The sequence below is a fragment of the Opisthorchis viverrini genome (genome assembly GCF_000715545.1).
Source record: "Opisthorchis viverrini unplaced genomic scaffold opera_v5_95, whole genome shotgun sequence".
NCBI lineage: Eukaryota > Metazoa > Platyhelminthes > Trematoda > Opisthorchiida > Opisthorchiidae > Opisthorchis > Opisthorchis viverrini.
The window spans coordinates 830,306-845,996 of NW_008751752.1; the positions used below are offsets into that span (position 1 = coordinate 830,306).

Sequence of the window (15,691 nt, forward strand, 5' to 3'; positions counted from 1 at the left end):
GAACTTTTGAATTCGGTGAGAAAGTCGTTTAGTTCAACCGTGGCTGCACGTTCACTCGATTCCCACGAAATGGCCTGCCTGATTGACAGTTCGTTTGTTTGTGAACATACGTCGGTCGGGTTTCGAAGAGTGCAAGGTTGTCGGATGGCAGAATGGCTGTCGCGAATCAAACCTGAATATAACAGAACGGTGCGAGGATGTCCCTAAACCTATATCAGGGTACTCTTTTATACTCTTTGCTAATCCTTAATCTTCACTGGTTTGAGAAACTTTTTAGTATTTGGTTTACTAATGCACTAATCACGTGAAGCCTGATAATATCTTCATATATGAACCAGTAGAGCGAAAATTGGGAGTGGCTGGTGTCAAGAGGCACAGTGTTCCGAGGCAGATATGATACGTTCAAAAGACTATTGTTTGAACAGTTCTGCTCCTATCTTGGCGTAACTACTCTGGTGAATTCATACCGAAGGGGAGAAGCAATGAACTGGAGTTTTGCTCTTATAAAAGTTCAGCAGCAGCCCTTTGAGGGTTTGAACTTGCGGGGCGATGATGTTACGACTACTCGACCAGCGCCTCCTGGTCACACCTGAATCAATTCTGAACAGGCGCTGTTGTTCGCACGTGTTCGCCTACCTGATGAGCCCCAAGAGGGGCGAAACCGGTCGTGGGCTGTCGATGTATTTTCAGCAACCTTATGAGTAGTAGTAGTATGCACTAATAAAAGTCTTTACTGTGGTTGACAGTAGTTTACAGAAACGATTTGCAGCATGTATAGAATAAAGGCAATATAAAATGTGGAGCAAGTCAAAAGGGAACTTGTCGTATGTGAGAGTCCCTTGGTGAAAGTCCGGACGGCGGGAATGTGTTTTCTCCGCAGTTTGGCTGCTACACGTGTTCCATAATTGTCCGTGGACTTGGAGTGTTTGGCTGACTCCTTGCTCCCTGCGCGCGCGAGACGGTACAGACAGTGTCCGATACGTCAGCCTAATGTGACGTGGTTTGTTGGTGTGAGAAAAAGACAAGCCTCGTGATCCAGTGAGCGACTGTCAGCTGAACAGTCAAGTATGTGGGTGGCCGGGTAGCTACAGGCTACTTCCACTTGTTACTGGTCCATTTCACACTCCGTTTAAAACTACCGGCATGCATGTGAAGTCATGTCCGTAGGTAGAATAGTTATATGTAGTCGGCGCGCTGAATTGCCTCCTTGTGGTACCGACCGGGCAGTCCGGAGATCAGTCTGGGTGAGCTAAGAGATCAGCAACTCCAGACAGGGTTAACTGCCATGTTTCGTTTCGATATGTTGATTATCTTCGACACTCTACAGTACGAGGCATCTGGCACCTCCGCACCAGTTCCAACCAGTACACAGGAAAGACTTGTGAGGCTCACCTGTGAGGAAGGTGGCGAGTGTTGCAAATCGGAAGCTGGCTTGGTAGCCCACCATCGAGTTCACGACAATGAAAGTGTTGGTACGAAGTCATCACCCAATCGCCTTGCACTGATTGCTTCCGCCTCTTTCCGACGAAGATTGACCTGAATCAACACCGCCGGCACACACGCCCCATCCAGCATAATGCAGATAAGCTTGGCCGAATGAAGAATTCCGGTGTCCGCCGGTCCCAATAGGGTCCCAATAGGACGAGTCATCGTCTGGTGGCCCTGACCGAACCATCGGTCACACATCGGCCTACTCGTCAGAAGCTGATGACTGTAGCGTCTGGTTTAAACAAACAGTGGATTGCACCGTGTCACTCTTGGAATCCCATGCCGATAGTTCGCTTGCTAGTGTTGACCTTCTTGCATTTGTCTGCAGGTTGCGGTCTGGCATCATGCCACTTGAGCATGTCCTGTCGCTTCTGGACCTCCAAGTCTCCAAGACATTTCCACACACCTAGAACACTGTATCCCCATGACGTCGTCAGCTAGCCCATCGGGTTCCAGCCAACCGAAAGCCGATCCGCCGATGGGTCATCGAAGGATCTATACAAAGAAAACTGCGGCCTACCTTTGGACGCTGAGCAGTATTGGAAACAGGTGCTCTCAGCTCCGAAACATGTGGATAGCCAGGCATGGCGCATAGTAGTACCAGCCAATTGGAGATTGGTCGAGCCAGTTATAGGTGAAGACGTCGGCCGTACAATCTGTTCAGTAGGTCTCGATAAGTTCATGCCCAGAATGCTTCACCAGTTCACTGCCAACACACTCACTGGGTATTTCAACTTACTCTTATTATCTGGGGGTTGTCCGCCGCATCTCTGTCGTGCTGGTATTACCCTAGTTCCGAAGGTCCCAAATCCAGCTTCACTGTTCTCCGGTCTCCTTATCATCCATTCTTGTCGGAAGCTTTCATGAGGCGCGTGTTGAAAGCTGTAGCCGAGGATTAAATCTTCCCTCATTAGTGTACAGGTTATGCTAGCCATAGTACAACTCGGAAGGTATGTACACTAAAAACAGCTTTTGCTATGGTTGACAGAAGCGAGTTGCACCACGTATAAAATAAATGCAATGCAAAATGTGGAGCGAGTCAAAAGGGGAAGTTAACGTTTGTGAGAAAGTTTGGACGACCGGAACGTGTTTTCTCCGCGCTTTAGCTGCCACCTGTGTTCCGTAATTGTCCGTGGACTTGAAGAGTTTGGTTGAGTCTCTGCTCCCCTACGCGCGCGCGAGTATGCGTGCGATGACTGTGTCGTGTTCCGACGCGTACAAGACGGGAACTGACTTGTTGTCGGTCTAGGTTCCAGGCGCGACAGGGTTTTGCCATGTGATTCGTGAGAATGCGGAACAAGGGAGTCACGTGATCTAGTGAGCACGGATGTACTGGACAAATTAAGCGAAGTTGGTTGAGACGGTTGTTTGGAAGCTACATCGCTGTTACATGCCATGCTTCGTCACACTTCAGCGACTGCTTCTAATCTCAGTTTGACATTCGTTGATATCTCGACTCGGTTTCGCATGATACACTCATCAGATCTGCAGAAGCGTTTGGAGCATCGTCATCTCGGGTTCGATACATCGCACAGTCCTATGGGAATGCTGTGGCGATTCTCTACAATTCCGAGGTTCAGTGACACAGAAGTGAGGCAGGGAGATCTACTCTCGCATTGTTGTTCATCATGGTGATGGACGAGGTGCATATGTTGCCGATGCAGCAACTGGGATACCAGTTCCATGACACCATAGTGGATGGTTTTGTTTCGCTAACAGCTGGGTCGTGTGTGCAGACAGCCAGACCAGCCTTAAAGAAAAGCTTGGGGCTGCTGCAGTCGAGTTGGGAATGGCTGGCTGGGGATAGGAAACATCGGGCGACAGCAGTCTCAGTCGAACCATTTTGCTTCACCAAGGAACTCACCACTCCTCTTGGTCCACGGACACATATGTGGGCATCCCTTTACTTTCAAAGGGAAAGAAGTTTTCAACCACCAACAGCATCTGCTCAAACTGCTTAATGAGGTGAAGCGTGCCCCATTGAAGCCGCATTGGAAAATGGAGATCACAAAGAAATACTTGATATCAAAGCTGACATTTTCCCTCGTGTTCGGGGAAGTTCACCGAAACAAGCCCAAAAGGCTAGATAATTACGTCAGGCACTCTGTCCAAAGACAACCCGATCAGCTACATCCACCCCAGTAAACAACATGAGGGACTTGGTATCCCAAGTCTGAGTGCAGCCATCCGATACAACGGACAGCGCGTATGGAAAAGCTCCTGTGTACCCAGTGCCGAGTACCACGAAATGTGGTCAGTGATTCAGCTTTTGGCAAGACTATTCGGGACCTGAGCCATCTGATCCGAGTCCATGGTGCATGCGTAAACTCTAAGGAAGAGCTGGTGACTGCTTGGGGCAACACTGTACACAACAGCGTCAACTGTCGCGGTTTAGGAAAGTTGGTCACTACGCATCTTTCGAATCGATGGCTTGTATTGCCAGAACGAGCGTTTCCTCGGGTGTTTGTCGGCGGTATCCAGCTCCAGAGCAATCTGCTTAGGACGAGATTTAGAATCGCTTGGTGTAATCATGGTGGACAGACGATCTTGTCTTGGAAAGTATGACCAATCGGAGAGTTCGGCGCAAATCTGCAGCCCTGCTGGATCACGCAAGATGTTAGATGTGCTCGTTATAATCGGATTGCAAGGGAACTCGCAAAATGTGTTCGTCACCCGGGATACACCGGCTTTGAGGAGTTGAGAGCACCCACTTCGACCGCTTTCATCAGACCTGACCTAATTGCTTTTTGGGAGCACCGAGCAACTGTGGTAGACGTCAGTATAGTCTCGGATGTGGACGGAGTGACAGTGTGGAATAAGAAGAAGCAGAAGTATGGTGCTGACAAGTATTCCCTCGCCATCATCTCAGGCCTAAGTGCAAAGGATTGTAATATGAACTTTTTGGTTCACAAACCTATGATCATTACTTATCGAGGGATCTGCTTTCTTCAGTCCGCCAAACCTGTTATTGAACTGGGACTTCTTCAGGTCACAGTCGATGAATTGTGTTTATTTGCCATCTTGGGCTGTCTGTGTACTTACGATACTTAACCGTAATACATGGCGTTGAGTGGTCATTATTGCCGTTGACTTTCACGACTGACCCAATATGACGGACACTTTATGCCCTAATGTGCGAGCCTCGACTCTGCTAACGCTTACCGCGCCTTGAAGAGCATTTCAGCATTGTTTGTCCTTCTTTGGTTGCTGTTCTTTACACGTGTCTCGGTACCAAATATTCTGGGAGTCATCTTGCTCTGCTGGAACAGTTGGTGGCCCGCCTTCGAAAGGGACGTTTCCCTTGTTTTGTCTGATGTTGTCATGTAACCCTTCCACATATATCGCTTGCATTCACTTTTTACGTCTGTGACCATGTTGTTAAAAAACACGAACGACAATAACGAAGGTATCTTGCACCGCGGCTTTATGGGTATACTGATAAAAATAGGGAATCACATTACTTGTACACATAGTGTGGGCATGCCGGAGTAAATCCTGAAGACCAGTCTTCACGAGCCGCCTCATTGAGAAGCTGGACAGAGGTGCGGAGCCTAAAACTGACTTGATGTCCAGAAAGGTTTGGTTTTAACATTAGCCTTACCTGGGTTTGGATAGGCGTGGATAGACGTGAAATTCAATGAGTCGTTCACTTTGAAGCTTTTCCATTTCGTTCCCCGTCACGTACCTTTCCATATTATCTGCTTCCTCCTTGCTGTCTTGGTTGTTTTTTTTATAGAATTCCAGCCCTTTCGCGCGACTAGTGTCCTACTGATTAACTCTTCTGATCAGAGTGGATCAAAGTTCAAGTCGGCTACTGGCCCTACCTGTTATGACGATGATGAGCCCCAGGGAGGGCGAAATCGGTCGTGAGCTGTCGAAGAGTTTTAAGCAACCAGTGTGAGTAGTTTCCTTTATGAAAATATACCGCGATGTCTGAAATGTCGTGCCAACTGTATCATGAGGCGGCCTGTGTGCAGCACACTCAGTTGAAGGACATAATAAACGAGAAATTCGCTTGAGTCTCCCGTGAAAACCAAATTGATTTGCAAATGAGTGTATTCCTCGAAAACAATGCAATCTGGGTTCAATTAGATCATAAGGTTCACGGAAACTCGGGGACTGCGCCTACCTGATGAGCCTGAAGCGGAAGGGCGAAATCGGTCGTGTGCTGCCGAAGAGTTTTCAGCAACCTTGTGAGTAGTTTCCTTTATGAAAATTTGTATACTTGTTTTAGAGGGAAATGGAACATTTAATCTTTGGTAGACAGTTCTGATCTCCAACGGTTTGGTGTTAATGTGGTAGGCCCAGATCAACGCAAATGAGCCTGCACAGCAGGAGTAAACGAGAAGAAGTGACAGGAAGCAAATTTTGAGATCAAACACAACCTGGTTTGGAGGTCTGTCCGCCAAAGGAAATCATCACACCTTCTTTAATCACAGTCGAACAAGTACGCGTACGCTGCAATCTCATGTTTTAGTGAGCAGCAAACGTAGGGCCAACTCTGACTCCGAACCGAAATATGCCATCCAAAGGACGTCGAACGCATATTCACATTTTGCGATCGTGTGGGAATCTCTCCCATACGTTGACTGATCCGTCGATTGTCTGTTTCATTGGTCACAACCAACAACTGATCTGGCAATCAGTGTTCTCGTGATGGCCATCTGGGGAAGAAGATATCATGAGATCATGCAAACTCAAGTAATTCTAGCAGTATTTTCTGAAAGCTTTGTGTCTTGCAAGTGAGTTAGCGGAGAGACAGTGCTTCATATGAAATGACCGATTGAAATCGTACATACGAGAGCCACGAACTCGACATCTCACCATCGCTGGTGTAAAGCACAATTGATTGGTACGACCCAGGGAAAAACCTGTCTAGATTGCAAGGTCAGCAAGAGGTAACAGAACGATTGACACAACTGATGGGCTTGTCAGATCAGACACCACGACTGAGATTGATCTGTGGATTTTTGCACGTGCGCACAGTCTACTGTGAGACGCTTAGACCTGCAGCATTATATGCATCAGGCCTCAACACGTACTGGCAAGTCATCAACAGGTGAACACGTCGAAATTATGATACAATTGTCTTTGGAAGAATTACTTACAACAGCAAACTAGGCTTTGCGAAAGACTCACTTGGAACCCAGTTGAATTTCTCGTTTATGATGTTTTGAAACAACTGAATGCGCTGCAGCAGGCCGCATCATTTTTCATTTGGTACGATATTTGAGATATCGCGATGCATGTATATACGTGATACACTACTCATAAGGTTGATGAAAATTCTTCGACAGTCCACGACAAGTTTCGCCCTTCTTTGGGCTCATCAGGTTGGCACAGTCCTGAGTTTCCATCAACCTTGTGTTCCACTTGAACCCAAATTGCACGAAATTAGTGAAATACACTGATTTGCAAACAAATTTGGTTTTTCCAGAGACTCACCTGGAACCCAGCTGAATCCGTTCATTTCCAGCCGATCCACCTGTGAGAAACAAGCAAGTCAGAATACGGCCAATGTGGGGTGGATTTCTCTCAGGAAGGTCGAATTTCTGAGGATTATCCCAGAATACCCGAAACCTACTGAGACCCCATTTCCACGAAAACGCCGACGAGACAGCTGTGGATCATAGGCAGTGTGAGACATCTATGGATCAGAGTCCGACAGTGTGAGACAGTTCAGGTCAAGGTCAAAGAGGACCCTCTCAATATGTAGCGCGAGAGAGTCTTAGTCAAAGTTCAGACAATACCCCTCAATCAAATAGCACCAGGCAGTTGTACTTTTGCACTCGCCCTGGCTTGTTCGTAATAAAGCTGTTGTGTTCCTTTTCGGCGAGTCCGGCACTACGCACCGGAGCTGGGTCAGCAGTCAAAGGTAACAATTCAATTTCTAACAGTTGTCTTTTGTCGAAGCCAAAACCTCGGCTCTTGAGGCGTATCTAGAAGAACAACAGCACAACAAAGTGATAGACTTCCGGTATTTCTCCTTCCGTGAAAGCTTCAGACGGCATAATCAAACCTTATGTCGTAGGAATAAGATGCGAGTCCTGGTTTCATCCAGTTGCTTGAGAACTTTATTAAGAACACGCACACACGCTGTTTGAAATCTTCAGACGCCTTCAGGATCCCTCTAATCTGTACGAATATCTGGCTGCTCAATCTGGTCAAGCTAGACGGAAATGGACAGTCTGTAAACGTGTTTTTGGCAGTTTTATTATTAGCATACCGTAATTTGTCAACAGGTATCGTATGTACTGGAGCACAATGTATTCAATGCATTTTTTGGGACTATGGATTGATCCCTATGTACATCTATACTACTGAAATTCTGTGAATTTATCAGTAGGTGAACTGTGGTTGATTTTGCCAAACACCATTTGGCGATGAATACAGTTGAAAGTTGTACGGGGAAAATATCCCGACACCTTACCATCGTGCTTTCCGCCCCAAAGAGGATGTGAGGACAAGGAGCACTCAAGGGAGCACTCAAGTATTTTGGTGACTGCAGTGCCCGTTTTGGATTACTTTCGGTTAAAGAATGAGCCAAACAACGGCACATGCTATAAAGATCATTACAGCCAGATAAAACAGGCTTGACGATCAACAGCACTGGGAAAACCTCTTCGTCTAACTCTCATGTTGAAAAAACTCCAGCGGATTACCCTGCAGTAGGTGAGATCGTCTAAACAGCAGCCTGGCTCTTTGATTGGGGGGAGTGACACACTGAGGGCTGCTGTGCCCGTTTATACCAATATGGATAACTTTTACATAGAAAGCGTCTGCTGATGCATTCAGTTACTAGTCTTTATAGGACTGGAAAGCAGAGTTCTTGAGCACAGTCCACACGCGTATCTGCTTGGTCGTCTGCACCGACATGCGTCGATCTCAGCTTTATCTCTCTCGCTAGTTACTGAATTCCAGATTGGCAGTAGAGTCATTCCAGGTGTTTTTCTATGTGCCGAACACCCTTATAGAGTAGAAGAGTTTTAGGAAGAAGTGCAGTTCTACAAATTGCTGGTATGTCCTCACAACGGTACGAACTCATGCACACAGGGAAACATATTTTGAAACGATGATCAGGGCATTTCATATGGAAATTCTCCTAAGTTTCAAAGTTTCGCTTCATCATCATCATCATCATCCGAATCAACATCATCATCATCCGAATCATCATCATCATCATCATCATCATCATCATCATCATCATCATCCTCAGCTGTGAAAAATTTCGTACCGGTTAGGTTAAAGAAGATCAATCTACTTGGGACTTATTACTTGCTGAATAAAAAGTGAGTCCATTCAACTGACCAATTAGAGCAAAATATTTGGGGATAATCTGAATGTTCAGTGCTGACCAGCATTCTGCATTTGTATGATGAGATACAACTGATCCGCAATAATGCTGACGTACAGGTGGACCCTACTATGGGCTTGCACTCGGTTACTGAACGTTCTTCGGCAGGAGTATAAAGTTTACCAGCGCGAGCTGGAGGCTACTTCTATTGGTATGAATAAGAGATATTTTGGATACGGAGTATGTGTAGCGCTCGTTATCCAACTGTCCCCAGAATCAGGTGTCGCGGCGCCCTTGTTCTTGGGTAATTGTGCTCAGATGGGTCATCCTTTGGAATGTTGTTAAACATCAAATTAGAGTGCTTTTCCATTGCTGTTAGACATCTAGCTCACTTTGGGTCACTAGATTTTTTTTCTATATCAGCTGATTCAAACCTCAGCTGACATTGGTTACGCTCTCAAATGAGTACAAATGCACCCAATCACAGCTGACCGAACCATTGAACAGAGCACACCCTTGCAACGTGGTTTTTCTGGTGATGGTCGTATTTTAAGCAACTCAGACTGCCCACAGTTGGTGGTAGATGAGCAGAGCTTCAGCGAATGAATAGTGTGCAAGCAAGCTGTCCGGAGTTGCGGTGTGTGAGGAATTTGCGTCCGATCGTCCAATGTATGGGCAAGCGATGATTCCTCGTCGGCCTCTGGGACAGAAACGTTCGATCGATAGTTCACACAATATTTGATGGAGCCGATAGTTCACATAATATTTGATGGACTGATGATTTAAACCGGACCGTAGAAAAATGCTAGAAAAAAGAGCTCGTGATATGTGGTTTTGCTCTACCGGATGTAAGTCTCTGAACTGAAAACGGCTCTTCGATAGTTCACACAATATTTGATGGACTGCTGATTTAAACCGGGCCGTAGAAAAGTGCTGCAAAAAAGAGCCCGTGATATGTGGTTTCGTCCTACCAGATGTAAGTCTCTGAACTGAAAACGGCTCTACTGTGAGACAGTGTTCAATGTGTCCAACGCGGTGCAGTCCTGTTCACATAGACAACCAGAGCATTTCGGCAAATAAGTTATGATACAAACAGCGCAAGTTTGCCACCAGATATCTTACCAGATACTTAGAGCTTTGGCCCCAAATCCCGAAACGTTATTATATTTGGAATTTTATAGGGAAGTTTCAAAACGGAACTACGAAGATCTGAGTTTCAACCAACTGCTGCTGTTTAATGCTGCCATTTTACGCTCCCTGTTTGAAAACGATATGTTCTTGGTCTCGCCACTGCATTAGTGATTAAGCAAGAGGAAACTGCTGAGCTCATACCGTTAGTACCGTAGTCAATATGCTTTTTGTGTCATTTTTTACACCCATACGCCCAAGTTTCAAAACTCGGATTCGGAACTCTGTAAGCAATCTAAGTTATCTGCAAACTGTAACGCTTTGTCCAAGTTATTTTCGAATTTTTCGGAGAACATTGGTAGTGTTGGTCTCTGGTAGGTTTGATATTCTAGATAGTGGCACAACTTGTCCGCTGGACAATGACTCAATCTCTCTTTGGGAATGAGTCATGTGGTGGACAGGCGCTGAGCGTGTGATCGATTTTACTGTTGCTGTTACTCACGCCGTACTCGTTCATGACCAAAAATACTCAGCCTCTAGGAGCTAACTGACTGTGGAAGGCTAAGAATAGCAGACAGTGAATGACTGGAGTCATGGGCTTGGTATGAACATCAGAAGGAGTTTGTGACCGTTTTGGAAAAACCGCGAATAGGTTGGGGTTTCCCCCTGTTTCAAAATGAGACTCCCTTAAATACGGATTGAAAGATGAGACCAGTTTCTAGGGCGATTAATATAATCACCTCTGCTTTTTTAGATTTCTCCGAAATATGTTGACTCGCTCAACGTTTCTGTTCAAAAGGGATGGCAAGGGTGTCGTTGCACTGGATTAAGCCTGGTGGATACATGGTGGTCCACAGTTCACCCATAAACCCAATAGCAAGAGGTATCATCGGACAAGTAGCCACATAAGTCACTTTCGGCAGAATGTCGGAACTGTTTCTCTAATCTGAAGTTCATTTTGCACTTTCAAAGTATGAAACCTTATTGCGGGATTTTCTACCCTTCAATACACATTTGGCAGTCCGGTATGAAGACTTTGAGTTCATTGGAGGATATCTTCCTGCAAAAACCAAAATGGTGACGAGTTCGTGGGGTCAAGGTCACGAGGTGACAACGTGAATTGAAAATGACAGTGCTTAAAATGAGTGCTGTAGGATATTCATTTCCCCGGAGCTGGTTCTTTCTGCACGTGGTCCAACATCCAGTCAAAATGGAGCACAGGTGACCTCAGTGGTGAGCATGTCGTCAATTCCCAGGCGTACAGATTAGTTGGAGTTTTCTTGCTGTTTGTAAAGCTTGTGAAGTGAGGTTTGACGAGAATTCTGAGTCATTCCGGTTATTGAGTTCTCATTCCTACGTGATGCTTCGTTACGCTTACTTCAGTGCCACGTAAAAATGAAAACATCTTTTAGTGATGAACCATCTCTCAAAGCATCACCTGAAGCAACTCTAATATTTTTTTGAAAAATAAGTTAGAAGCTCGATTGTTTATAGCTTTTTGTCTTGCCCAAAACGTCCAACCGTCTCCTTCATGCTTTGTGGCAGGCGAATTCCTCGGTGTGCACCTTTATCAACATTCTAGAGCAATAACTATAATGTAATTGTCTCAAAAACTCGAAAGGGAAATAACCTGGTGATGTAACATATCGTAGGAATCTATCTTACTTTTAGATGACAAGACAAGCAGAAATCATCAGAAGCAATAAGAAAAAGTTGTTTAAAATGGACGTATCCTGCTCAAACAGGATTCATGTAATCACACAGCCAGATTTTTACCGTAATCTTCTAACGTAAGCAGTCTCAAGCCAGCTAATGTTTTTGAACGTCTGTTCTCAGAAGACTCCAAAGCAGTCAAAGCCGGATAAATCAGGTGATCGTGGTGGCCGCTCCATCTCTCTTCTCAGCCTAATCACAGGCTAGGAAAAATTTCATACGGATAGTTTCGGACGCGATCATGTTAACTTGTACTTAAACAATACACCAGCTTGAAGCCTGTTCCACCACATTAGCAATATGAATACACTAATTCTGATTGGTCTTCCCAGTTAAGCCTGATCGCTAAACCACCATGCAGACCGCGGGTGATGTCAGCCAATCAAAAGCGTCGGTCGGTCATATCGATCTATCATGTGAAGATTCATCACCATTTCCTCTCTTGAAAATCACTCTCATTTCCAATATGATTCACATATCTCAATTGTTACGCCAGGTCTAGACAAACCTTCCTGCCCAAACTAGACCATAGGGTGTCTGTGAGGAAGAAATTTTATCGATTTTTGTAAACGGCAAAGAAATGACAGCAGCAAAAAAGCCGTAAGTAAATGAAACCTAAGTACTTCATTATTTAAGGTCCGAAATAATCTGTCTGTCCACGAGGGCTAAGTAGGTACAAAACCTCAAACGTGCTGTTTTTCAATCTGCCGGGCAATTGGAAAGATTGATTTTACTGACTAAAAAACGGGAAGCATCTAGAAACACACAGACGTTGGTGTTCTCTAGCTATCAGATCCCACCAGCTACATATGGCTGTCATTCTGCAAGCGACACCAAACGTTGTATTTCAGTGGATGGGGATTCGTCGGTTGCAGTAATTTTGACAGACCTATGTCCCCCTTTTTCCTTCACAGTTGAGTAACAGTTGACTCAACTTCAACATAAAAATCCCACCCTCACCAGATCCCATCAGTTACATATGACTGTCATTCTGCAAGCGACACCAAACGCTGTATGATAGTAGAGTTGTTTCTACTTCAATGGACTCAACTTCAACATAAAAATCCCACCCTTCCAACAGACCAGGGATTGTGCGCCACCTCCTCGGTCAAATCGTTCAACCACGCGCCATTCGTTGACTAAAACATCGTTCGCCCATATTGAATAATACGATGAATCTCTGCACCATCGATTAATTAACGCAACCACAACGACCCAAGGATAATTGATTTGCTAAGGGAAGCGAGCATTTGGCCGTGAGAACATCGGCATACTGATGTGCGTTGGAGCAGCTAGGAAAATACGATGAAACTCTGCACCATCGATTAATTAACGTAACCACAACGATCCAAGGATAATTGATTTGCTAAGGGGAGCGATCATTTGGCCGTGAGAACATCAGCATACTGATGTGCGTTGGAGCAGCTAGGAGGTGAGGTGATCCATTCTGCGGAGATCCATTGAATGTGAATCATTTACGATAATCTTGGCTCAGAATGAACCCAACTGTCGCCAAAACGTTACACACTACACTCAAGTATTAAATTAAAGTCCCATGGAGTGAGTAGCACTCCAGAGACTCTTGAGGTAGGTGTATTGGATCCGTGCAGTGATGTCATGCTGTCGATGACGATGATGACGATGATGATAATGATGCTGATGCTGATTATTATTATTATTATTATTATTCGGATGATGATGATGATGGTGATGATAGTGATGCTTGGACCCGTGGATATTTGCGTGTTAGCTCGTATAATATGAACCACGAAAATTTTTGCTACACATTATTGACTTGATGGTTTATGATCACGCGTCAACTTGAGAGACAGTTTCGCAAAAGTGATATCTTTTCACTGAGTGTTTCCTATTTGCGTGCACATAAATAGACCATTTTTGGCAAAGTTCATTTGCGTGTTAGCTCGTATAATACGAACCACGAAAATTTTTGCTACACATTATTGACTTGATGGTTTATGATCACGCGTCAACTTGAGAGACAGTTTCGCAAAAGTGATATCTTTTCACTGAGTGTTTCCTATTTGCGTGCACATAAATAGACCATTTTTGGCAAAGTTCGCCATTTTTTACGCATTTGGTACACAGCAGTGTCAAAGATTGGTTCGGAATGTCACACAGATCCGTTTCCCCAGTTGAAAGAAACTCTCGTTGGGGTCCTAAGCGTTTGGAGACCGGAGGAAAGTGTCCCCCCCTGGGAAGTGATCCCTCCTCAGGCTAGTCTGACAAAAGGTGACAACCGTACAACGGAAATAGATAATACATTGAACCGTTTTAGTAGCAACTCGGCTACCCTGCATTCCTTATCGCAGTCCGACTAAGAATCTGATGGGCAACAGTCTATTACTTCAAAACTGACATGAAAGCTCGTATGTTTCAGGACTGAAGATGCTTGAGGTAGTCGTTGTTCGTACACTTGTTTGTTATAGGCCGGAATAATGTAAAGGGACCTCAAGACCAGTGCGTATCCTGTAAAAAGCTATTGGCTGGATCGCGCTATGACATGACCTGTCCTAATTATGTTCACTTTTCCAGTTTGTTTCTGAGTAGGGTATTCCGAATTTTTCGGTGTCCATTTTTTGACGGTACCCATCACCTTTTGACCAAGATGTTTTCCAACCACCGACTAGGAGTCGAGACCCAATTGTGGTTCTGCAATTTTTCACTGATAAACTGTAGAATTTGTCTTAGGAATCGGAACCACCACATTTCCACGTGAGTCGATATCTCCATAAGTGTAGCCGTAATACACAGAAGAAAATCCTGACATCTTTTTCTATATAAGTGCAAAATACGGTTGGCTGGCTCGCTTATTTTTTTATGCTTTTTAGTCGGGGCAGATGAACTTGGTACCTCGGTTATTCTGAAACTGTTGTGCTCCTGTTAAATCAAATTCCAATCGGTTTGGACCCAGGCAAAGACGTGCGTCTCATTCACGTTTGTTATACATTAAACAGCTGAATTTCACTCACTGTCTTTGGGTTGGCCTGCCCTCTCTCCCGGTGTGCTATCCACCTGTGTTTGCGCTTCTGGCATTCAGTCCCATGCTGGCACTCAGTCTCCACTTGTTGAGGGTGAATTTCAAAGAAAATTCAGATTCTTCCTCCCCTTAGTGCCCTTTATCCGGGAGATCTGTTTGTGTGTCATGCGTGATTGATGTTGCGATAGCCACTCTTAACTTCCAGCTACAAATCTAAGCAAGCAAACCAGAGTTGTCTTCACAGGTACTGTTGTCCCATCGTCACGTGATAGTGTATCACTTGAATAGTATGAACCTTCAGTACGAGAAGTTTATCGAAAACAACATAATATATCTTAAATGAAAGTAGGTGTGGATTTGGTAAGTTTGATTGCGTACGAATGAAAAGATTTACCTGGTGGTCGCTCTCCGGCGCAGTATGCGATAGTTTCCTCATGGATACTGGGAGCTGCCTGACTGAACATGTCGATCATTCTCATTGACCAACGAGAAAATTGGGTCCATTCAAAAACTATACTGTTTACTTGTGGTGTAATCGATCTGGGTATATTTAAAGGGGGTGTGTGGTTCATCCTATAAGTGGAGCCAGTCTGTGCTGAAAAGCCGAGAAGTACTGTGCAGCAATTTCATCCTTGTTGGTAATCGTCAGCAGTGCGCATTTCAACAAAACTCAAGAAAGTTTCCAACCCACGACCGGTCCTGGTTGGTTGTTTGAACACTAAACAGTCCAGCCACGATTAGCCGATCAACTGTGTAACTAACGCGCACTTAGAGAAAGTATCGCACCATATTTTCTTCAATCACGGAATACAGCAAACCTGTGAGTAGTTTCCTTTATGAAAATATACTGCGATATCTCAAATATCGTGCCAACTGAAACATGAGGCGGCCTGTGTGCAGCACTTTCAGTTGTAGAATATCATAAACGAGAGGTGTCGACTTATTTAAACGGTTCATCAAAGCCACGTGTCAGTGGGCACAGGAGGTCGCTATTCAGGTGAACCCATTCAAACGCACCGAGATCGGTGCCCTTTCGTCCAAATACTATCGGCGATTTTTCACCACCCCAA

At 45.0% G+C, this 15,691-nt stretch overlaps 1 protein-coding gene across 1 annotated transcript; it reads right to left on the bottom strand.

Moving 5' to 3' along the window:
• Positions 1–8,597: 8,597 nt before the first annotated feature.
• T265_05224 (hypothetical protein) lies at positions 8,598–15,578 on the bottom strand (the record flags this gene model as incomplete). The annotated part of the gene is made up of 2 exons (XM_009170179.1): positions 8,598–8,704; positions 15,470–15,578. 2 exons carry the CDS (start codon positions 15,576–15,578, stop codon positions 8,598–8,600), a joined length of 216 nt encoding a protein of 71 aa, XP_009168443.1.
• Positions 15,579–15,691: the final 113 nt, after the last annotated feature.